The sequence below is a fragment of the Pimephales promelas genome, chromosome 1 (genome assembly GCF_988280905.1).
Source record: "Pimephales promelas chromosome 1, fPimPro1.hap1.1, whole genome shotgun sequence".
NCBI classification, from domain to species: Eukaryota; Metazoa; Chordata; class Actinopteri; order Cypriniformes; family Leuciscidae; genus Pimephales; species Pimephales promelas.
Window position 1 is genome coordinate 49483463 of NC_142769.1, and position 24557 is coordinate 49508019.

General features: G+C 37.3%; 1 protein-coding gene across 1 annotated transcript; it reads left to right on the forward strand.

Annotated features, from left to right (window-relative positions):
- The first annotated feature begins 1473 nt into the window (after positions 1–1473).
- LOC120469318 (protein mono-ADP-ribosyltransferase PARP14) lies at positions 1474–23028 on the forward strand. Its single transcript, XM_039658236.2, has 15 exons — positions 1474–1728; positions 1889–2016; positions 5679–7157; positions 9844–10074; positions 10165–10386; positions 10477–10534; positions 10702–10848; positions 10960–11019; positions 13373–13549; positions 13871–14053; positions 15222–15637; positions 15879–16116; positions 18256–18392; positions 18700–18880; positions 20905–23028. Exons 1-15 carry the CDS (start codon positions 1560–1562, stop codon positions 21183–21185), a joined length of 4107 nt encoding a protein of 1368 aa, XP_039514170.2. The 5' UTR covers positions 1474–1559; the 3' UTR covers positions 21186–23028.
- The last annotated feature ends 1529 nt before the right edge of the window (positions 23029–24557 follow it).

A 24557-nucleotide genomic window follows, 5' to 3' on the forward strand; every position in this document is an offset into this window, starting at 1 on the left:
CTATACTAATTTACTATTTCCTTTAATGCATAAATGCACATATCTGTACCGTGTTTAGCTTTAAAACCATATATAACCATCTATATAACTTCAAAATAATATCATTCATTTTGCACACAATTAAAAATATTGCAATAATGCTGTCTCCATAACTCTGCAATATGATCTGCTCCAGATAATAAGTTCCAGAAGTTCTCACCTCTTTACACAAAATCAGCAATATTATTATTTAACAACTTCATGGCCATAGAATCAGCCCTCAGGGTTTGCTATTTATTTTTATTTTTTTTTACAAATAAGGCGAATAGGAACCTTATATCTAGCATGAGCAAGTTTCTTATACTTAAGCTCATACAAATCATTTACCCATGTCATTATTGTAACGGTCACCAGCTGGAGTGCCCTTGAGAGCCACCAGAGGGCGCTCCACATGGACTATTATCTCTCCCTCACAAACTACATTTCCCATAACTCACTGCCTTCACATGTCTCATTACCCTGTTAGTCTCAGCCTATTTCAACCTTGTTCACTCAGTCACTCACTGTGAAGTTTTGTATGTTGTTGCACTGCATTTCCGAGCGTATTCCCTGGTTTTATGTCTCTTGGTTTTTGGATTTCTTGCCTGTTCCTTGGTTTACTCTTTTGCCTCTGACCCCTGTCTGTTTAGTTTGTTTGGACTACCTGTGTTTTGACCTATTGCCTGTATATTGGATTACGTGTCAATATGTTTTATTGCTAGAGTGGTCCTGACTGGAATTTAACTTGTGTGTGTGTTTCCATGAGGTTGGAAGTGAGATGAAATGCATATTTACACAATATGAAGAGTTCAGATGCAAAAGCCTCTAAATGCCATTTGAAATTTTCTTCTTTAATGATGATTGTTTATCAAACTTGTATATTTAAGTTCAGTAATTTCACTTAAATGGCAATGATAATTACCTATTAATTGTTATTTAAGTGAAATTACTGAACTTAAATATACAAGTTTGATAAACAATCATCATTAAAGAAGAAAATTTCAAATGGCATTTAGAGGCTTTTGCATCTGAACTCTTCATATATAACTGTATAATAATTGTTCATCATAAAATATCAGTATTATGTATATTCAAAATAACATCCAGTGTTGGGAAAGTCACTTTGTGAAGCAAAACATAAATCTTCATATTATTACTGTACTTGCATCCAAAGTACCAATGCAAGTAAATATAGCAAGAGAGAGAATGACTATAGCATACACACATGATGCAAATCAAACGAGAAGTTGCACAACAATCTGGCTTATTTTTTTGGGCTGTGGTTAACTGGATCCTATATATGTAACACAAGTAACACCATTTTTATACATATATTTACAATAATTGGATTATAAAGGGGGAAAATGTAAATAATGGTTATAAGATATATAGGCTAATGTTGTGCCACATATACCGGCATCAAGAGGAAACTGGAGGAGGGGCAAGGCAAACCACAGCCTGTCCAATGAGCCAAAGCAAAAGTGAAAGCATGCAAGAACACCTATGTTCATGTCAAAGTCCAACACGATAACAGATTAAAGATGGAGAACGACCAGCACGATGTGTTTTTTGAGGCAAATAATCTCTCAGATGTGGATGTTAGACAAATACGCACATACTTTAGCTTAAAGAGAAAATCAGGAGGAGGACAGTGTGAGATCAGCAAAGTGGGGGACAACACCTACAAGATAAGTTTTATGAACAAAAAAGGTAAGGAAGTAAATGTTTTATTATTGCAGAGTTGTTTTTTTATGCACATTGTTACAGTCAGTGCTGTACTTTATTTCACTTAATCTTGTCAAAACCACTGTGATAATAATATTGCATATGACAGTTCTTTATACTCATCAACTTGCATTTGTATTCAAAGCCCAGGAAAGAGTGCTAGGCCGAGAGAATCATGTCATCAATATACCTGGACGAGAGGAGCTCCGTGTTTCATTACGCTGCGACAATGTTACTGAAAGCAGCAAACAGTCCAAAGCATCAGCTAATCAGGTAAGTGGCACAGTCATAAAACAAACAGATAGCTTCGATTTATGTGCCCGGTCTACATTGTTTTCTCCTGATACAATGTAGTCAAACCTGTTTGCATAGTTAACATAAACTCATTGAGTAGTTCTAGGAAATCACCTGCTCTTTGACGCTTGGACTGGGACTAGTAGTGTGTAATATTGACCAAAAATGACATCTTGATATTTTCTATTATTTTGCCGAACCAATAATTTAGCTGAGTGTGTTTTTTTGCTGGGTTGTTTTAGGCCTGTCGCGGAAGATTTTCATATTCTTCATTCATTAGTTCATAAAAGTGTTAAATTAAAGGCCCTTGGTTGCCTCTTTAAATTTATTTGCGGACATTTGAATCTTTATATTTAATAATAGTAATAAGTTGTTCAATTTTATAGTGCTTTTCTTTTCTCAACCACATTTTACATCTTACCTTATTATGTATGCATAATATTATGACAAAATCATACAATAAATTCAATTAGAAAAATAACTACAATCAGCAATTATTAAAACACGATAAGTCACGCCAACATGGCTGGGAGCATCAGACCAAATGCGACAATGAGCAATTAAAGACATATTAAGATAATTTTATTAGCAAAATGGCTGAAAAATCTCTAATGCAATCAAAGTTTGGTGTTAATATTGAAGATGATACAGCGGTCTAGGAGGAGTTCAAAAAGTATCTTTTTGAAGAAAATCAAAGGCGGATTGGAGATTCTCGGCATAACCCAATGAATCTATGTTTCATAATAATAGCCTAAAATTATCTAAATCAGGGGTCTCAAACTCAAATTAACTGGGGGCCGCTGGAGATAGAGTCTGGGTCAGGCCGGGCCGCATCAAGTATAACAAAAAAAAACAAAAAAAACAAACATGTATTTAAGTATTCCAAAAATGGAGTACAACTGATCCAATCTTCTCAATCTTTATTATTAACGTTTCTTCTGAACTGTTCCTCTGAATTTGAACATGATTGGTTCTTCATGAGCTGTCCCTCTGACTGTCGAAGTTCATTGTACAAACTTTCTTTGTCTTTTTTTTATACACATCTTTGTGATGATAGTCATATTTGCTTTTTATTTTCTTTATACAACACTATTATATTGAATGTTTTTTTTTTTTCCCGAAAGGCACATTTCCTTTTATTATACTTAGAAAAACAATTACTGCTTTTGAAATACAAATAATTCTTTCTACACATATATAGTGTCTCAGGCAAATTACTGACTTTGCACATATCAAAGTAAACCTTCTTATCAACCTGTTGGATCAAGTTCATTACATGAACTAGTTCAAAGTTCAGTTCACAAATTTTAAAATAACTAGTTCAGTTCATATTTCAAAAATGAACTAGTTCATAGTTTTTTTTCCATATGTTGCTGCGAGCTTCTTTTTTATTATTTGGCTATTATTGTTGCCACAGCCCATATACAACCACAGATAACAATCATTTTATCGACGGGCAAAGTTTGCCCAGACATGTAAGATTTTCCTATCCTCACCGACCTCATAAAACCCTTTTAATCGACGCCTCCTCGGTTCACACAGCCACTAGAATGAACGAGTTCACTGTAACGTTCATCAGGCAGTAATACAGTAGGCTACGTTCAGTTCACGTTCGCCCAAAATATGAACGAGTTCATGAACTATCGTTCACAACACATATTACAAGCTCAAAATGATTATTCTCACATTGTTTTAGAGCAGGGGTATCCAACACGCAGAGGTGGAAGTAGCGAATTACAACTACTCAGATTACTGTAATTAAGTATTTTTTTTCATGTACTTGTACTTTTATGAGTATGTTTTTAAGTCTGTAATTTTCCAAATTAAGTTAAGTAATGTACTTCGCTACTTTAAAAAATCCCATTAATTACAAAGTACGCGTACAATTTGAATTCAACAAGTATTTAAATCTTTGACCAGCATTTGGGTATCCAATAGGGCTTGGGCGCCGCGTTGCATTCTGGGACGTGGCGGCCATGTTGGAGGCTTCGCAAATGTAAACATACCAGCAAATCGAATGAGGAGAAGCAGCTGAGTTGGGAGAAAGAAAAAAAAAAAAGATGTTAATCCCTAAAAGGATGCGGAATTTACCGGGATACGTTTAATAGGGAAACCAGGGACCGGTATGTGGATAAAACGGCACTTTTAACGGGTTGGATCCATTTGAAATTTCCAGTTTAATACACCTCATGTTGCCCAAAGTGCTTCACAATAAAAAACCAAAAACACACAAAAATAGCAATGATAAAACATGACCACATCACATAAACACACGTAGACAATACCCCAATTAAGAAAATTCTCCATTAGAGTTTAGAAGTTGTTTTACCATAGCTTTGAACATCATATGGATTTGGTGAATCGAATAGAAAGAGGGAGATCACTCCACAGTTTAGGGCCAGCAGTTTGTATATATATATAAATACACACACATGCATGTATATTTAAGAAAAAAAAATATTATTAATACATAAAATATTTATATTTATATATAACATAAGTCTATATACATGAAAATATTTCTTAAATATATACAAGCATGTGTATATAAAATAATTATACACAGTGCACCCACATATGTTACGTAAACACAAACTTTTATTTTGGATGCGATTAATCGCAATTAATCGTTTGACAGCCCTAGTTTAAAAGCATAAAGTATAAACAAATAAAATATATTGGAATTATAAAACTGAACTGGTGATAGTATTTCTTGAGTCATACACTTAGTCAAAACAAAACTTAATGGGTACCACAGTTGTTAAGTACACTGAACTGAGGAAACAGTTTGGACTCGCACATGTCTGTGGAGAACCGATGATCTACTGATGCGAACATGCGTGAACCAGTTGACTTTTTATGGTTTCTCATGGTATATGTAAAAAGTTGAGTTGATTTAAGACTAGTTTACAGTGTTGTAGTACTCGAGACTCGGACTCGTCTCGGACTCGGTCTCGAGACCATATTTTAATGACCATATAGACCATATTTTAAAAGACCATATCGGACTTATTCCCGAGTCCACTCGAGTTCAATTAAAAATATTTTTCATGATTATTAATGTATGTTAATAAAATATTTCTTTAAATTGATTGACACGCCCAGTGATTGGTGATTTTCTAGTGCGCAACTGCGCATGACAAATTGTAATAAAATTACTTTTAACACCACCTACTATGTGGCCTTTTTACCCTAAACTGATCATATTTTTTAAACTCTAAGTAAATTCAGTAAAAAAAAAAAGGATTTCTCTAAGTAAATAAAAGTAAATTAGGTAATCAACCCTCACTGGTCTCGACTCGGACTCGACCGTCTCTGGTCTTTTACTCGACTCGGACTCGACTCTCTCTGGTCTCGGTGTCGACTCGGACTCGAGTGAGGTGGTCTCGACTACAACACTGCTAGTTTATACTTTAGACATATGGTGTACATGATGTCATTGCGTGATTGTGCACACAAACCGTTTTTAGCTGATTCGTCGAAATTAACTGCCCCAAAGAACCAGTTTGCGGAAATGAATCCGTCTTCTCATCACTAATCGGAAGTATCACTTCACATCACTTGCTTGCCTTGAATTGCCTTGCATTTTATACAATCAATGACTGCATGTCTTTTATCATTTGTTTTTTCTTTTATTTTAGAAATGTGCAAGTGATAAAAGTATGGAGAAGGTTTTTAAACTGGACTTGTATCTCTTACGCTACCTCAGCGAATGTAAAAAGCCGAATTCATATTTGGAGAAACTTCTGTCAGCGCTCCACAGCACCTTTGAGATCCGCATTGAGTCTGAAGAGTTGGTGGTGAGGAGGGACCCAGCAGCTGAGGACTTGACCCTGAAGAAATGGGAATTTGGGGTCGACCAAGCGATCGAGAATTTAAAGTCACGCTATATTACCTACTTTGAGGTCGATAGGGAAAAATCTGAAATTCTGGAACAACACCTTTGCCTCTCTGGTGAGGACTTAAAAATCTATTATGAAGAAGAGACGTGTTTAGCCGTCGTGGTTGGAGAGCAGAAACAAGTGGAGAAGATTTTAAAATTTGTAAGTAGCTTGCATGACCAACAGCAGATTCAAGAAGAGTGTCCTATGTCTGAGAAGCAATTCAGCCTCATCAAAGAGCAGTTTGAGTCGTTCATAAAGCCTAATTTGCCTGCACTTCAGATCGCTCAAGAAAAAACGGGCATTCTCCTTTTGAAGGGTCCTGAAAAAGAGGTCCATGCTGGCAAAAAGGAGCTTTTAAACTTGGCAAAAGAAATCAGAGAGAAGAAGATCCCATCACATCGTCCTCTTGTGACCTTCTTGGAATCAAGCGGTGGTATACAGCACTTCCAAACCCGCTTCCAGGAGAGACTCTGCAGCCCGGTTATGCTCGAGACTTCAGGTTCAGATCTGCTTTTGTTGAGTTTGTCCGACGGAGCGTTAGAGGAGGCGGCTGTTGCCGTGCAGAGAGACCTGTGTTGGGAAACTGTGCGTCTGGAAAACACTCAGAAATCACCTGCGTTTGATAAGCTGAAGGAGGATTTGAGTGAAGCCGTCAAGCAGGCCAATCGTGAGAGTGTTAAAGTGGAGCTCAAATACCTGGATGAATCAAGTGTTGACCCCAAAGTGCAACTGGTGGGCTACACTACTGAAGTTAATAGGCTGAAGGACATTGTGCAGGAATACAAAAGAAACCATCAGAAACATCATGACTCCCTGCCGCTTCCCAAGCCAGAAATGGTGGATCACTTCCCTGAGATCTTGTCGATGGCCGGTGTAAAGAAGGGCAGTGTGGATATAAAGCCAACGAGGCTTCCTTCCCCATGCATCCACCTCACAGGACCTCGTTGCGAAGTTAAGAGTTTGAAGGACAGCCTTGAGTCGTTTCTTTCGTTTCTTGTCACTAAACGATTTGAGATGAAAGGACCTGGAGTTAAAACGTTCTTTAAAAGTGATGGTATAAAGACTTTAAATTTGGTGAAAACTTCTTATATGGTTTGCATACTGGCCATTGATGATGGGCGTAAAAGTGGTAATGTGTATCAGAACTTGCCAGCGGCTGCATCTGCCCAATACTCTCTGGAGCTTGACAATGAGATAGACATTAAAGTTGTGGTTGGTAGTCTTGAGCAACAACAGGTAAATTGTTATTTTTTTTCTTCTCAAAATACTCAGCCTGAAAGGGATACTCCACTTTTTTTCTTTGGCAATACGCTCATTTTACAACTCCCCCAGAGTTAAACTGTTGAGTTTTACCGTTTTTGAGTTTTCCGGTTCTGGCGGCACCACTTTTAGCATAGCTTAGTATACATCAATGAAGTGCACAAGACCATTAGCATTTCACCCAAAAAAAATTACCAAAGTGTTTCGATATTTTTCCTATTTAAAACATGACTCTTCTGTAGTTACATCGTGCACTAATGCCTGGTTCAGATTACACGATTTTGGCACGATCCTTATGACGTATGGTGGATTCGTAAACGACAACGGGCGTCGGGACACAAGATTCGATCGTATCATCTCGAATAGTGTGCAGTGTTGGGAGTAACGCATTACAAAAGTAATACATTACAGTAACATTACTTTTTGCTGTAACGCAGTAGTGTAAGGCATTACTAATCAATTTTCAGTAATATTTTACTCGTTACATGTTCAGTCAGGCTTATATTACAGTTGTATTACAGTGTATTGTCTGATTTTACTTCTTAAAGGCAACAGACTATGTGAAAGTTTTAAAGCAGTCTTTTTGTGCCAGTTTAGAGCGGTCGCGTCTGTAACATTGTTTTTTCCTCATAAATGCAAACACGAAAACTAAAATGCCAACCCCTTCTCATCCGATTTGCGCAGTGTAATTAACAGAATTACAAAAAATATATTTTGCCTCCTATTTTTTTTTGGCACGCATGAATGTGTGTCTTTTCCTTAATATAAAAAATAAAACATAGACTGATATTTGTCTAATGTCTGGAGTCCTTTAAGGAAGTAGCCTATATATGTTTCAATATATGTATTTTCTGAGAATTTTTATTTCAAGTTTTGACTGCAAATGTCATGTCCATAATGCTGGACTTCCCCAATTTTAAATAATTTATCCTCAACTAGTTTTGTGGTGTAGGTCTACGTATTTTATAATGTTAACTTCAAATAATACTAATAGCCTAATTTAAAGATAAGGCAGCATTGGATCTGGACGGTAAAGAGAATAACGCTGGAGTTGGAAGAGGTGTGTCGCGATTCTGTAGGTTCGTGGATCTGAGTCGTGTGGTGAATCGCGATTTCGGTGTCATATTGCATATCGTTACAGCCCCAAAGTTAAGTTCTACTTAGTTATTTTGGTGAAAGTAACTCAAAAGTAATAGATGAGTAATGTAACGCATTACAGTTCTGAGACAGTAATATTGTAAGGTAATGAATTACTTTTAAATAACAGTAACGAGTAATACCTAATGTATTACAGTTTGGAAGTAACTTGCACAACACTGCTAGTGTGTCATAGTGGGCGACAACCTACGTTACCTGCTTCACGAGATCACGACAAAAAGACTAGCATGTTTAATTTTTTTAACGGTCGTCCACGACGGTTCCCCTCACATGTATGAGGTTGACCAATAGGAGCACAAGCTTTTCCATATACGACTTTCAAAAAAGACACAACAAAAGAGAGACGATGGTGCTAACGTTAAAACTAGAAGTAAAAATATATAAGAAAACGATATTTTACCTCAAGTTCTCTTAGGAAGATTGACAGGCCATTCTGTCCTCTTCGAGCAGGGTTCTCAAGTCTCACGCAATGGCAATTCAACCAGTTCACACACTCACATGCCACACCATGTATTTTTCACGCTGAAAAGGCAATGCCGAGGAAGTCACTCGCTACGAGTTTCGCCTTCTCAATGACATCACGCGCGCCGTTAAAGGCGGCATGCGATGACTGGTCAGGAAGTAACGTGTAGTCTGACATGTCTTGTCCACGACACGACAAGATTTTAGGAGCCAAAATCGCGTAATCTGACACAGTGACTATCGTAACAGACAAAAAAAATCGCGTAATTCTGCACTCATGGTACGACAGTAAAGTTTCTTGATTATTACGCAGGAATGAGAGTATAGTTCCCAGCCATATCATCCTAGAAAATCACAACTTTTCAATTTCTGTCTGTTTTAGTGCACGATGTAACTATAGAAGAGTCAAGTTTTAAAGGGATACTCCACTTTTTCTTTGGGAAATATGCTCATTTTACAACTCCCCCAGAGTTAAACAGTTGAGTTTTACCGTTTTCAGATGTATTCAGACGATTTTCTGATATTTAGAAGAATATCAGTCAACAGACAGTTTCTGGTCCCATTGACTTCCATAGAGTATTTTTTTTTCTACTATGGTAGTCAATGGGACCAGAGACGGTCTGGTTACTGATATTCTTCTAAATATCATAAAATCGGCTGAATGGATTCGAAAACGGTAAAACTCAACTGTTTAACTCTGGGGGAGTTGTAAAATGAGCCTATTTCCAAAAAAAGTGGAGTATCCCTTTAAATAGGAAAAATATCAAAACACTTTGGTACATTTTTTGTTGAGAAATGCTAATGGTCTTGTGCACTTCAATGATGTATGCTAAGCTATGCTAAAAGTGGTGCCGCCAGAACCGGAGATCGGCTGAATAGATTCAAAAACGGTAAAACTCAACAGTTTATTAAATTTCTAAAAAAAGTCACTCAATTTTTTTTTATTCCTCCATCCTCTCCTCACCCTCATACTATCACAAATATAATGACTTACTGTTTTCACCAATGAACTAATTTTGTATGATTTGTGTCATTAATACAGGCCGATGTATTTGTTGCTCCAATGATAAACACAAACATGACCTCAACCTTGATTGGATCATCCTTGTTGAAAAAAGCAGGACAGCAGCTTCAGACTAACTTCAACAAAGCCAAGGGAAAGCGTACACTTGCGTACGGAGACGTGCTGGAGGTGGATGCGACACCAGCGCTGGGATGCTCAAAGGTTTACTTCATCGAATGTGAGCCCAAAGGAAACCACAACAGCGAAAAAGTACGACATTAAAAAGGGTTAAGATGTTTTTTGACGGAATGGATGAGGTTTACAGAAAAGATTTAGTATTTTTATTTTCTTTTGTTATAGGCGCTTCGCTGCGGACTTGGCCGAGTTTTTGAGCTATGTGAGCAGAATACTTGGGGTTCGGTTGCACTGCCAATAATAGGACCTGGCTTAGTGCTGTCCATACCGGTCAAAGATGCCATTAATATTCTTACTCATGAGATCTGCGAATTTTTATCCCAATACCCTAGTTTCCTGCAAACCATTTGTATCACCATAATGCCTAATTACGCTCATTCTGAGGAAGTAAGTAGTCTGCATACTATACGCCCTCTATGCAATTAAGTTTATTGCAGAGATTGTTATTCCCAACCCTAATTTGGAAATATTTTGCAGATGTTCCAGACGGTCTGTGCGGATCTGAGTGCAAAAATGGTGGACAACGCTGGACAAGGCAAGAGATTTAAGAATTATGTATTGCATTGCATTCATTGATCCATGATATTTGGACCCACTCCCAACTTATCAATAATAATGCATTAGAAAATATAAGAGCAAAAAATTAATTCACGCAACAAATCTGCACAAAGTTCATCTGCATGTCTTGCGCTCTCCCCACAGCTCTGTTTCACTCACTGACCTCTGACCTTGATGAGATCATCATGCCAGTAGATAGGACTGAACTCCATCTAGTGTTCGGTGACATCACCAATGAGACTACTGATGCCATTGTGAACACCACTGACTTTAAGGACTTCGAGACAAGTGGTATTTAAGCAGATTTATAAATAACAAAAGCATTCTTGATATCAAATTAAACCATTTCAACTTTTATGGTTGAAATGGTTTAATTTTTACTTTTGATCTAATCTGTCACAGGAGTGTGTAAAGATATCCTCACCAAAGCAGGAGCTCATGTCCTGGGTCAACTGACAGGAGGTAAGAAAATATATATTTTTTTTCTAATATAAAATGAACTCTTGATTTATTATTATATTAAAATAGTTTTCAAAAACTGCATGTTTGATTGCATTACAAAATGCAGTTGTGATATAAATACTTCAGATAATTACACACAGAGTTTTATAGTATCAGTAGATTGATCTATCCACATTAGTTTACAGTGGAAGCCAATTTCTAACCCAAATAAGATGGTGTGCTTCTAGAAAAGCAGGGGAAACTACATACCCTTAACCAAACCTGTTTGCAAAATCAATTAGAAGAGCAGAAGTTAAAAAAGGCAACATTTTTGACCTTCAGACATTTAGCGGACATATTTAAAGAATAAACCAAAATTATATATATTTGACTAATAGGTGGTGCTGCTACCAAATGGATGTTGTGTGGTCAGTGTGAGCAGACAATGATACGTACAACGTTTTGGTAGATAAGATGTTTATTGTTACAAAGTTACTGTACAACTCTGGTGGATCAACCTCTATACAACACAATACAATACAATAAAACCACAAAGACATCAAATGTAAACATTACTCTATGTGCAATAAAACAGAAAGTGACAAGTGTTAAGATAGTGTAGTTGTCGTATTGCACTGCTATAGATAGAAGAACACAATAAAATAAAATAGTGCAAAGTAAAAGATTTCACTAAGAGGCAGGCAATATGTGAGGAAATGTTTAAAGGGATACTCCACCTTTTTTTTGGAAATAGGCTCATTTTACAACTCCCCCAGAGTTTTCGAATCCATTCAGTCGATTTTCTGATATTTAGAAGAATATCAGTAACAAGACAGTTTCTGGTCCCATTGACTTCCATTGTAGGAAAAAAATATATACTATGGAAGTCAATGAGACCAGAAACCAGAATACCTTCCCATTACACCTCTGTCATCCAAATCGGCTTCAAGACCCAAGTCAAACTAACTTCTGAAACCCACGAACACAATCTCCATCTCCTTCCCCACCTCTAGGTGTGATTTGTTCCTCTCCTTGTCCAAAACCAAAATCGACAACATCCATAATCAACTGGCCCATAGCCACTAAGAAGACCGTTATATACGCTAATGTATTCATGTAATACAGCTATTTTCGACCAAATTCAAATGGGGAAATTGGATAGCATTGGACTCATCAAAAGAGACCGGTTTAATCGTTTTTGGGCAAACTGTTCAGGTGTTAAAAGGAAAAATACACATTGTCCATATCTCCTGACCAGTATATAACTTAGCCCTGAACAAGAGGATTAGGAGGATTAGCCCTGACGCTGCCTTCACACTGGCAGTTGAAATCAGCTCCGATGCGGCTGCGAAACGACCGGAAGTCATTCATTTCCTCTGGAGATTCGCAGACCGCATGCGAATGGGTCCGAAACGGGTCCGACCGAGTGCGGTGCGAAGAAAATCGTGTCCGTTGGTCATCCGAAAGCGTTCAAAAATTTGAACTCGTGCGAAAAGCTACGGACGGATCCTATCCGACAATTCCAGCGGAAGTTGAGCGTTGCTATGGTACTGATAAACAAACCTGAATTATTAACTTTTAATAAAATAAATTATGATTTTATAACGATAAGTTGACATGTCATTTTTTATTTTCATGACTTTCTAACGTTTATAAGGGCAGTTAATACAATTAAATTGAAGGTAGACATTGAACTATTGACCACTATATCACATATTTTAGCCGACATATCATCAGAGAGATCATACAGAACTGACAGAATCAAACTTTAATGATAAAAAAAAAATTAATAAAACAGAATCAAACTTTAATCTCTCTCTCCGCCTTTTTTGTTCTACCCGTGTCCGACGCTTTTCACTGTGTAGTACGACGTCCGTTGGGAACGTATTGCGTATTACGGAGCTGATTTCAACTGCCAGTGTGAAGGCGGCATAAGGATTCAAAAGTTATTGGGCATGAACATCAGTATCTTCGGACAGTCTGTGGCGTTGGATGTTTTGAGTCCGATCAGACTGTCCTCTGTGTGCCAAATTTCATAACTTTCCCACAAACAGTTCTGTGGGCTGCCATAGACCCAAGAGCAGAAGAAGAAGAACAAGAATAACACTATACATCTACCATCTGAATGACTATTTCTCCTGTATTCAACACGTTGATTATGAGAACTGACTGTTTGCTTACCATATAATCTACTCCTTAATATGTGGCCTTGTTAAAAGATGATCAAAAAATCGCTCTACCTGTGAATTGTCATGTTTTGGCTGGTGTGTGGTGTGCAAAGTGTGATTTATTTTTGCATAAAAGTGTCTGCTAACTGCAGAAATGTTAGAGGCAGCAACGTCATCTAACACTACCCCTTTTATATGTTCTTCAGCTCAGGTAACAACTGGACAGATATTTACGACCCCGCCAGGAGGATTTCCATGTAAGACAATCATGCATGTTTGTGGACAGAGGGACGCCAGTGTTATCAAGACGTTGGCCAAAGAAATAGTGGTTCAATGTGAACGCGGACGCTACCAGTCTATGGCCATTCCTGCTATCTGTGCTGGTCAGTAGCTTAAAGGGATAGTTCACTTTAAAATTAATTTTTGGGATGTTTTAGCTTACCTCAAGGGCATCCAAGATGTAGGCGTCTTTGTTTCCACAGTATTTTCAATTTTGACATTTTTAGGTCAAACTGTTCTCGTCTGTCAGTCATATAATGGAGGTTTGGAGGGTTGGGAGGTATCAAAAATTCATTTTAAAGTGAACTATCCCTTTAATTTTTACTTATAATGCAAAATAATAAAACATTTGTCTTTTTAAGTCAGTTTTGGTGTATGTTGATGTATTTCTTTTTTCTTTTTGCTGGAAAAAAAAATAATTGCAGGACAAGGAGGTTTGGATGCAAAAGTGGTGGCCAAGTCTATTCTCGAGGGAGTAAAGGATGGTGTTCAAGGAGCTAATCTTCAATATCTCAGAGCTATTCGGATCATTCTGCTGAAGATTAATGTTTTCCTGGAGTTTAAAGCGATGGCACAGCAAATCTTTGGTGGTAATACACAGCTGACAGGTGAGGATTAATCTGTGCCATGCTGAAGCAATAACTGTTTTTATAATACACATCCATGTCATGCATGTAAATAAATATATCTGATTCAGTGTTTTTGTTAATGCTTTTACAATGTTCGACTTAGCATCGTCATTAGCATCACCCTAGTTCCCTTGTCATAAAACCAATAGGATTTTTCCATCGGCTTTTGGATTATTTTAGAAAAAAAGCTCTGCGACCAACAAATGTCTATGAAACGTTTCATTCATCAAGAAAATCTTCACAAATGAACTACACTGTCAGAAAAAAAGGTACAAAAGCTGTCACTGGGGCGGCACCTTTTCAAAAAGGTACACGTTTGTACCTAAAGGCTGCATATTGGTACCATAATTGTACAAATATGTACCATGAAGGTACCAATATGCACCCTTTAGGTACAAAAGTGAAAAGGCGCCGCCCCAATGACAGCTTTTGTACCTTTTTTTCTGAGAGTGTACTTTTAATGGATTTTGAGGCCTAAACACAATTGCTAAACCATAAACCACACTTCACCACCGTCACACGAGCATCACTAAGCTTCTGACAACTCTTCAGTCTATATTTAAAATCATTCCCTGAAACTTTGAGTTAGAATAGTACACTTATACACTCTTAGAAGAAAAGGTTCTATATAAGTTCTATTAGCGCTACGTATTTGGAGCCCCTAAAAGGTTCTATACACTCTTAAAAATATATATATATTCTATATAGAACCCTGGGGTTCCATACTTGGCCAATAGAACCTTTTACCAAAAAAAAAAAAATGGTTCTATATAGAACCATTTTGGAGTTCCATATATGAAGTGGGGGATGGAACCATTTCTGGTTCTAAATAGAACCATTTCGTCTAAGAGTGTATATAGCACAATTATAAACACAAGGAGGTTACAAAAGTGAAATAGTCAGCAGATGACTATAAGATAAAATCTTTTTTTCACAAGGGAGTTTTACTGATGTGTTTCATGTCATATTAAAGCAGGAAATTATCTTGAGCTTGACATTATTTCAGGCATTTCACCACAAACCCATTAAAAACATTGACTTCTGGACGATGGAGTGCTTAAATACTCATTTGTTTCCTAGTTTTTGCCAACAAAAAAACGTCATTCCTGCATCACTATTGACAATATTGCACTTTCCCCTTTTTCAGCTCCTGCACCACTTGTACCAACAAACGCAACCTCCAGAGGGCGCAGTGGATCAACCATATCTCGCAGATCACAATCATTTTCTTCACTACACTCTCTTGATTTGAACTCTCTAGTCAGCACTTTGCCAGTCACAGAGAACACAGCAGCATTTCTAGTGATCGGTCACACAGAAGATGACGTGTCTGATGCCTGCAGAGAACTTCAGCGGGCGTACGAGAGCCAGTGCTCCACACACTCCTTCCACCCAGAGGAGATTGAACGTCTCACTCAGCATGAGATGAACCAGCTGCTCTCTAAAGTCGATTCCCTGCACCTGAAGCTGGAACACAGCGGCTCGGGAGGATGGGAAGTGAAAGGGCTGAAGGATGGAGTTAATGAGGTGGTTAGACTCATACAAGATGCACTTCGCAGGCAGGTGAGAATGACAACATTAAAATAATCACCTGAGTATATAATGCATATCATTTGTATACAATATATATAGTGCATATATAATTTAATGTTAGTTTGAGCTAATCACCTGAACATGATATGCATATAAATTTAATTTTGATCAAAAAAGTCACATAGTAAGCCTTCAAACCACGGGAACAAATGATAAGCAACATTAAATAAACAAATAAATGAATGTGCAATTTTTTCCTCTCAAACTCTAGGTAAGAGAGAAGGAACAGGCATCCCTCTTCACTCAAGTCACATGGTGCATTCTGGGACGACAGGGCGTTTGGCAGAAGGTGCCCGCAGAGGAGAATTATAAGCTTGAGAGAGGAGATGTGAAAGATGGTGTTATAGATGCACAGGGTGTGAAATGGACTGTGGATTTGAGTAAGTTGGAGGCCACAGCATGTGATACAGGACACGTGACGTCTCTCAAACGACTGGAGAACTTTTCAGGTAAAAAAAACCTTTCATGAACATATGAACCACTGATTGGCATCTATAATATGAAATTAAACATCCTTCAAAATAATCAAACTGAATCAAAACCCTCCCTATTTTACTCCTTATCAACTTTATTAATCCCACAAGGGGCAATTAGTTAAGAGTAGCATGCATACAACAGTACATAACAACATGCAAGCAGTCAATGGGTCTCATTCATGAAACATTCGTAAATATACGAGTAAATATGAGAGTGATTTGCACGTAACCGAAAACTCTTCTCCTGATTCACAAATACTTGGTAAACATCAGATGTGATGGTGAAATGTGTGTGCGTGTTAAAAATGGGATGCGCGTGCACGTTCATTCTCAATTACCATAAATCCCGCCCATTATATCCGACTGACAACTAGATAAAAGGCATATAATAACATGAATGCGAATGAAAAAGAAAGATTTCTCGGATGCAGAAATTGAAGTTTTATTATCAGAAGTTCATTCAAAACGCCACATTTTATTTTCAAGCGTACATAGTGGCGTATCAGGTCCTAAAAAAAGGAAGCTTGGCAGCATATTACAGATGCAGTTAATGGAGTTTCATCTGTCAATCGAACAGTCCCAGAAGTGAGAAGAAAATGGTTCGACATTAAGCTTGACGGCAAAAAACGAATTAGTTCACTTCGGAAAAATCGTATTCAAACTGGAGAAGGACCGCCATCGATCACCAGATCTGCTATTACTGGCTCTCATAATAAAAGTAAAAAGAAAAACCGTATGTAATTACTATATAAAATATTTTTTCAAAATGCTGTTTAAATATGTACCCCCGATTAAGGTGAATTAAATGCAGCCTTAGTCCCTCCAGAAAAACGCGATTATGCGATCGCTGAATTCAATGCAAAATCAGCCAAAGTCCGCATATTTATGCGGGGGTCGCATTTTTTCAAATACGCCGCACTTTGCCGCATAAATTGCCGATTTCCGTGCAAAATATGCGGGGTTTGCATAATTTCATAATCCTCGCATTTTCGTTGCAAAAAAAGTCATGTATCTTAGCAGAAAGTTGAAAAATGTTGTGTTTGCTTCACACAAGAGCAGCCATTTCCCCCTGTTTCCATGGGAACGGTATGAAGTGACGCAATTACGCGACGCCAGACAGACTCACAGAGGCGATTGACATCTCACAAATCGAACTCGTATAACTGTCTGTCACACGTTCTACCGTCACATCGTTACTTAATAAACAACATAAGATAAAAGAATTAACATCAAATAGAAATTACCCGCACACATGGGGTGTTTGAGGCGCACATATAACACTGCAGAGAGTTCAACAGGGAGCGCGCAGCTCTTAAAGGGGCCACACCTTATTTACACTCGTTACAGTCTGAAATAAAACAAGATGAGAAATTAAATATTCCCAGCACTTTCTATGATGTAGTATGCTTGCTTATCAAAGGAAGTAATGAGAAATGACTTTTTCATTAGCCTAGTGAGAACAGGATGTTGGGGGAATCCCTTTTTTTCTCTTTTTCATCAAACTGCAATTTTTGCAAATTCCTGCAATTTCATCGCGTAAAATTGCATAAATATCCTGCATATTCCATCGCATTTTTAAAGAAAATGGGCCGCGTAATCAATACATTTTTGCCCGTAACAATCACAAAAAAAACTCCGCGTTTTTCTGGAAGGACTGAATACTATTATGGTAAATGTTATATATAAATCGCTAATTTTTTCACAAATTTTTGGAAATTACCACCACAAAATCAGTCATTTTGATCGCAAAAATGACAAAAAAAAAAATCGTGAAATCCTGGAGGGACTGCTTATTAATGAGCAAAACGCTCACATGTTAAGCGTACCATTTGCGCTTGGCTGGGAGCGGGTGTAGATTTCTTGCGTACCAACTAACATTTGGAAAATACGAACATTTTAATGAATCCGAAAATTTACGCCAGAACCACTTTACACAGGATTTACACACAAATTCGTTCTGCTCGTGTTTCATGAATGAGACCCAATGTGTGCACTTAAAAAAAAACAAAAAAAAAAAAAAAAAACAACAAAGAACCCTACACAGAGTTTAAAAGTTTTATCGCAGAAGTTGCATTTTAGATTTTGCATTTCATTTGCTATTTTGGATTTCAGATTTCCCTTTGCCCATCGAATGGGACAACATGAGTCTCAGTGACCTGTTAAAGGTGATCGATTTAGATCAGCGATCTAGAGAGTACCAGACCGTGAAGGCAGACTTCAAGAAGACCGTCCGAAAAACCGTGCTCAAGGTTTGACACCAGAAACCATCCTGAAGGACATAAAAACAGCTTTTAAAGAACTACATAATTTCTTAAATCAATTTTAAACATTAAAAGTGCTGTATTTTTTATAGTTAGTCTACAGCAAAGCCAGATTACTGGACTAAACATTGTCTATTATATTCATATTATTATATATTTGTCTATAATGTTCCTTGTTTTGATGTTGTATGGCAGTATAGTCACCGTTTGCTTCTATGAAGTACAAGAGATGTGAATGTGAAGTCCATCAAATATATTTGTTCATGGTTATTTGTGCGCAAATGTGTTTCAATAGATCGAGCGCATCCAGAACATGAACCTTCGGCGGTTATATGAGGGACGTAAAAAAGAGCTGGAGAACAGAAACGGTGGCATTGTGGGAGCCGGAGAGAAGATCCTTTATCACGGCACATCAGAGCAGTCCTCCTCAATCATCATGAAGACGAACTTTAATCGCAATTTTGCTGGGCAAAACGGTAAATGTTTGTTTTTAAAGGTTAATTCATTAAAATAATCCTGTTATTATTCATTTGTGACCGATATTTACTTTTATTGTGAGTTTATTGATACACTCACAATAAAAGAGAGAAAGTTGGGGAAAGGTACACGAGCCGAGCCTCGTACAAAAAGTACCTATAAAAAGTCCATATGAATCACTTATAGTCTTCTGAAGTCATGCAAGAACTGTGGGAGGAACAAACCAAAACTTAGGATGTTGTTCATTGAACAGCAAATCATGGCAGAATTGTAATTTTTGGGTGAATGTTACCATTATTATTTTATTTGATGGACTGATAAATCACTGATCTCATTAGGGGTGGGCGATATGGCAAAAATATCATATGACAATTTTTTTAGGAAAATCACGATCACGATTTTTTTATCACGATTCTTTTTCAAGTTGGTTTTAATATTTTTCAAACTAATGTCCCTATGTTAAAAACAACCCAGATAGCAAACTGACATTGAATCAACGTGGAAATATGACATCGAAACAACGTTGATCTGACATTGTTTTGCTCATCGAATTAACGTTGAACCAACGTCAGACGCGTCATTCTTTCAAAACTAACGGAAAATCAACTTGAAATCAACGCGTTGTTTCAACGTTATGAAAGCAAACCAATTTTCGATTTTCATTTAGCTTTGAAGAATGCCGCGTCTGTCGTTGGTTCAACGTTAATTCGATGAGCAAAATCAACGTTGTTTCAATGTCATGAGAGACATCGTTTCCACGTTGATTCAATGTCAGTTTGCTGTCTGGGAAAGCCTTAGGTAACAAAAGAATTTACCCTCTCAAGATGTTTTAAACCCGAATAAGTTTCTTTCTTCTGTTGAAAATAAAAGTTATTTTGAATAATGTGGGTAACCGAACAGTTGCTGGTGGTCCCCCTATAGTTTTTTTATAGGTTCATACCAGCAACTGTTTGGTTACCCACATTAAAAAAAAATCGTCTTTTGTGTTCAGCACAAGAAAGAAATTAATACAGGTTTGGAACAATATTAAAGTGAGTAAATAATGACAGATTTTTTTTTTTTTTTGTGAACTATCCCTTTAAGGACAAGCGGCAGTACTATTTATTCCTGTTGCTTTTAGACCAGCACGCGATGCGTTTAATATATTACACCAGATATTCTCTCAAATGTTTGCATTCACTTTAGACATAGCCTGTTTATGTAAACGTTGTGTGTATTTAACAGTATTAGCATAATAAGACTCGAAAGATAACTTAGTCCAGTATTCAGGCGCTGTTTGACAGGCTTCTAGTTCCTGTGAGTGTCGGGGGTTATGCGGTCAGGAAAGCGCACGTTGAAAACAGCGCATTAGCGCGTGAATTAAATGTTTAACCGGCAAGGCTTACGCAAATAATGAACTTTTGTGAATTCCAGTGTCCCGTACCTGTTCATAAACGTGTGATGTGTAGGCTATACGTCGCGTTGTACAGTTAAGAGACGGAGGCGCCAGAACTGAACTGATAGAATGCACTGTAACACGATACTACGATATTTCTTCAAAAGCAGATCGCGGAGACATTTTAATCGTCCACGATTAAAAATCGTCATATCGCACACCCCTAGATCTCATTGGTTGTTCATTTTCAACATATAATGACTTTTGCGTAAACATTCACGCCACTTTCGAGTCAAGTGGCGTGTTCTTTACGCATTTTGAGCTATCCGCGTGTATGTCTACGCCATTAATTCCGCGTGTCTGTACACGCCGTCAAATGTCCGAGCGAAACAAAGCAAAATGTAGATCTACATCTGGGGAGCCATCTTCTTTTTTTCGTTGGATGGTAAGGGAACAGTCATAAATGCTAATATATGCAGTAATGTAACGTTAAGTCAACGGCGTTCATAAACACGCTGAAAAGCGATTATGCGTGTTGATGGCGCGCCAAAAATGGAAATACGAATTGGCGTGTCATAGATGAGATCGGTCTGTCATTTTGAAGACTAATCGATTAACTCACTCTGGTGACTTTTTATTTGTTCTCAGCCACCGTCTACGGTAATGGGACGTACTTTGCTGTGAACGCCAGCTATTCTGCCAATCCTACCTACGCGGTTCCAGCAGCAGACGGGACTCAGCTCATGTTCGTGGCTCGTGTGCTTACGGGTCATTACGCTCAGGGTCAGACGGGCATGAAGACGCCCCCTGTTCGCGTCGCACCGGACCACAATTATGACAGCGTGGTGGATAACGTCCAAAATCCCTCCATGTTTGTGGTTTTTCACGACTGCCAGGCTTATCCAGAATACCTCATCAAATTTATATAAACTTCAACCAAAACCAACATTGGTTTGTTCCCTGTAAAGTCAACCGGATGAACTCTGAATGATCTATAAACCATTGCTGTTTACAGTTGCTTTTAAATATAGTCACTTTTATTGAAAGGTTAGATTAGGAATCGCATAGCAGATAGATACCTCTTCATGCTCATTGTATGAGTGTTTTAGTGACCAATATTATTCAGATTACACAATTTAATGATTTGAGAGCAGAAAATGTACTATATTCATTGACAAAGTGGTTTATTTGATTATTATGGAACATTTACTCAGATTAAATACTTCAGGGAATCGCACAGGTATTTTCTGACTTGTGCAATCCACACAAGTGATATTTAGCTTCAGGGCGATCTATTCATCACTCTTTGATACAAAAAAAATGTTTTGAACTCTTCTTTCTCGGTTCCCCTATCTTCCCAGGCGCTCTTAAATGAAATGTAGGAGTTTGTGCAATATTACGTTTATGCAATACTTTGTATTGTAACAGAAGTTATTTTCATGTATTATTTAGCCCAGTTTCTACTTTTCTGACATTAATTTAGCTTTTTGAACTGTAGGACAGACTAATCATCCTCTATTTTATAGAGAAAGCCTATTGACTTGTAAACTTTCAAAATGTCTATGATTCTTAATCCATCCAATGGTGATGATGTTATTGTGATATTTGCATACTGGATTGTATGTTTTTTGCTTTTCTGTCCTCACAGCACTTTGTTTTAAAGAGTAGCCTAACTAAACCCTAAACCAACTTTTTTTAGTTAATGATCTGTAAGAATGGATCTTTATTAATAGCCTACCAGTCATTGATTCGAGTAACTTATTTGACATTTGTGTATAAAGTGTTTTATTTCTACAATATATAGTGTAAAAACGTCTTAGTGCTGCCCTCTTCAGGTTGAACGGTGGGTACTGCAGTTGAATTATTTTCCCACTTCGTGACGTACTACGCAGGTTTCAGCTCACCACGCTCTTGGTACGAGCGGCATATTTTTATACAAAAACCAGCTTGTTTCGTCAAAACCAATGTAGCGAGTCAGGAGTTGAAATTGCGAGTTTTGAAAACGATCAGGATAGTGTTTTAGCATCTATTTCGCCCCATAGATATCTATATAAAGGCTAGATATCTCGTCCACGCTGCTGCCTAATGGAGGTCGACGTCTGCACCTGGCGGCCATCTTGCCACAGGCAGCTCGCTCACTCGTAACATTGTGTTAATGGTACATGTACTATTTAAATGACCATAACTTGCTCAATTTTCTACCGATTTTCAAACGGTTTGGTTTGTTATAAACGTCAGAGATGTAGTTATGACACTGCATACTTATGAATAAAAAAGTGTATAAATAAATAATCATCCAGATAATTATAGCCACGTTAATAACGTTTGTAAGAAACCAAACCGTTTGTAAATCCGTCAAGATTTCAACGAGATAAGAGTTTGTGTTCGTGCTGACCACTCATCTTACATCAGCTTGTCTGTGACAAGATGGCCGCCGGTGATGACGATGGAAACTCCGCCGTAACACATCTAGCCTTTATATGTTTCGCCTTCGCTGGGGTCTGCCCAATTGTCAACATTTTTCAAATATTGCCAGTGGGTGGACTGGAGTCAGGCTCTGACCAGGGGTTTAGTTACCCTTTAAGTTGAGTCACTTATCCATGAGAACAATAAAATGTTCTTTATCAAGAATGATAAAATGAGTTGATGACATGTTGTTGTAATAATTTGCACACTGGATTGTGATTGTTTTTTGCTTTTCTGTCCTTTGAGCACTTTGTTTAAAGTTGAGTCACTTCTGCAAGTGAACAATAAAATGATCTTTATCAAGAATTATAAAATGAGTTTGTTGAAGGAAGTAGTTCTCGCCGGTTCACTCAAGCGCCATAAAAGTGTGTCCATGTGACTCGTTTGCTTTATTCCATCTCTTGAAGGGAAAAATAAACTGGACTTTATTTACAACAAGCCAAAGCCACTGAATACAGCCAAAGCAACAATAATAAGGTATGCTATGCACAAAATAATTTGTCAAACAAAGCCGCGCCCATACTGCAAAATGAAAGTATTGGTATCGGTCTCGTTCTGCAAAAAGTGGTATCGTGCATCCCTATTTGAAAATATTTAACGGGTTCGCGTGACGGGGAGCAAAGCAAACCAGTGCCATATTTGAATCACATTTAGAGATGTGATGAAATAAATAGCTGTTTTGGGATAGTAATTTCACGTGTGTGGGTAAGTGTGTGTGATGTGACACTCTTTATTAATGTTTATGGTTGTTAAGTGTCATTTGTTTTAAAGTGCCACTTGAGGCTATATTCACCTAACTCAAGGGCTAGGGTTTAAGGGGTCATATAATGCCATTTTTGTTAATATGATAAGTTTTGTTAATATTTATAAGTTAATATGAATCTTTAGGGTCTAAATAACTTTGTAATATACTTTTATTAGGGCTGTGAATCTTTGGGTAGACAGCGAATCGATTCGATTCACGATTCATAGGTTTTCGATTCGATTCAAGAACGATTTGTGCAAATTCAGAACGATTCAATTCGATGCGATTCACATCCAAATTCGATGCAATTCAAATAATTCGATTCGATTCTTAATTTTTTATATGTATTATAGTATTATTTCAATGCTTCACCCAATGGGTCTTTGTCTGGGTTTGAATTAGCCTACACAGCGGCCTTCGGCGGTCAGATAGTGGGGATTTTGTCCATTGTTAATGTTAGTTCATGTTTGTTTTTAATTTAAATGAATATATTATTATAAGGCAAGGCGAGTTTGTTTATATAGCACATTTCATACACAGTGGCAATTCAAAGTGCTTTAAATGGGAGAAATTAAAATAATCAAAAGAAATCAGAATAATTGAAACGGTTTAGAATAAAAAAATCATAATAATAAAAATAAAATGCAGTAGGCCTAAATAATTAAAACAATTTAGAATAAAAAATAAAATGGAGTACAGTAATAGTCGGACGAACAGTGGCACATTTATAAAAAAAAAAAGCATTTGTAGAAACCTACCTAAGTAGCCAATATTTTGAAAAAATATTTTTAAAGTATTGCATATTAAAAATTCTCATTAGTATTTTAAGAAAACACTCATTTTACCTGCTCAAAAACAGCTTTTTTTTTTTTTCAGCTCACCGTTTCAGTGCACATGCCTTGAGTTTGGTCACCCCGCCCCTCTGCGCACACAGTTTTTGATACCACAATAACCATAATGCGTTGTTCATTATAAACGTGGGATTATGAATCATATTGAGAACATCATAACGTTACATAGAATACATGTGTTGGTAGTAAAAAATATTGTGGAGGTAGTAAATTCATCTAAAATGAATAAAAACATTTTA

Bases quoted from the DNA above. Each gene is read 5' to 3' on its own strand.
- LOC120469318 (XM_039658236.2), top strand. From the start codon at position 1,560: ATGGAGAACGACCAGCACGATGTGTTTTTTGAGGCAAATAATCTCTCA. The intron at 2,017-5,678 runs GTAAGTGGCACA...CTTTTATTTTAG, and splicing joins CCAAAGCATCAGCTAATCAG to AAATGTGCAAGTGATAAAAG. The intron at 10,075-10,164 runs GTACGACATTAA...CTTTTGTTATAG, and splicing joins GAAACCACAACAGCGAAAAA to GCGCTTCGCTGCGGACTTGG.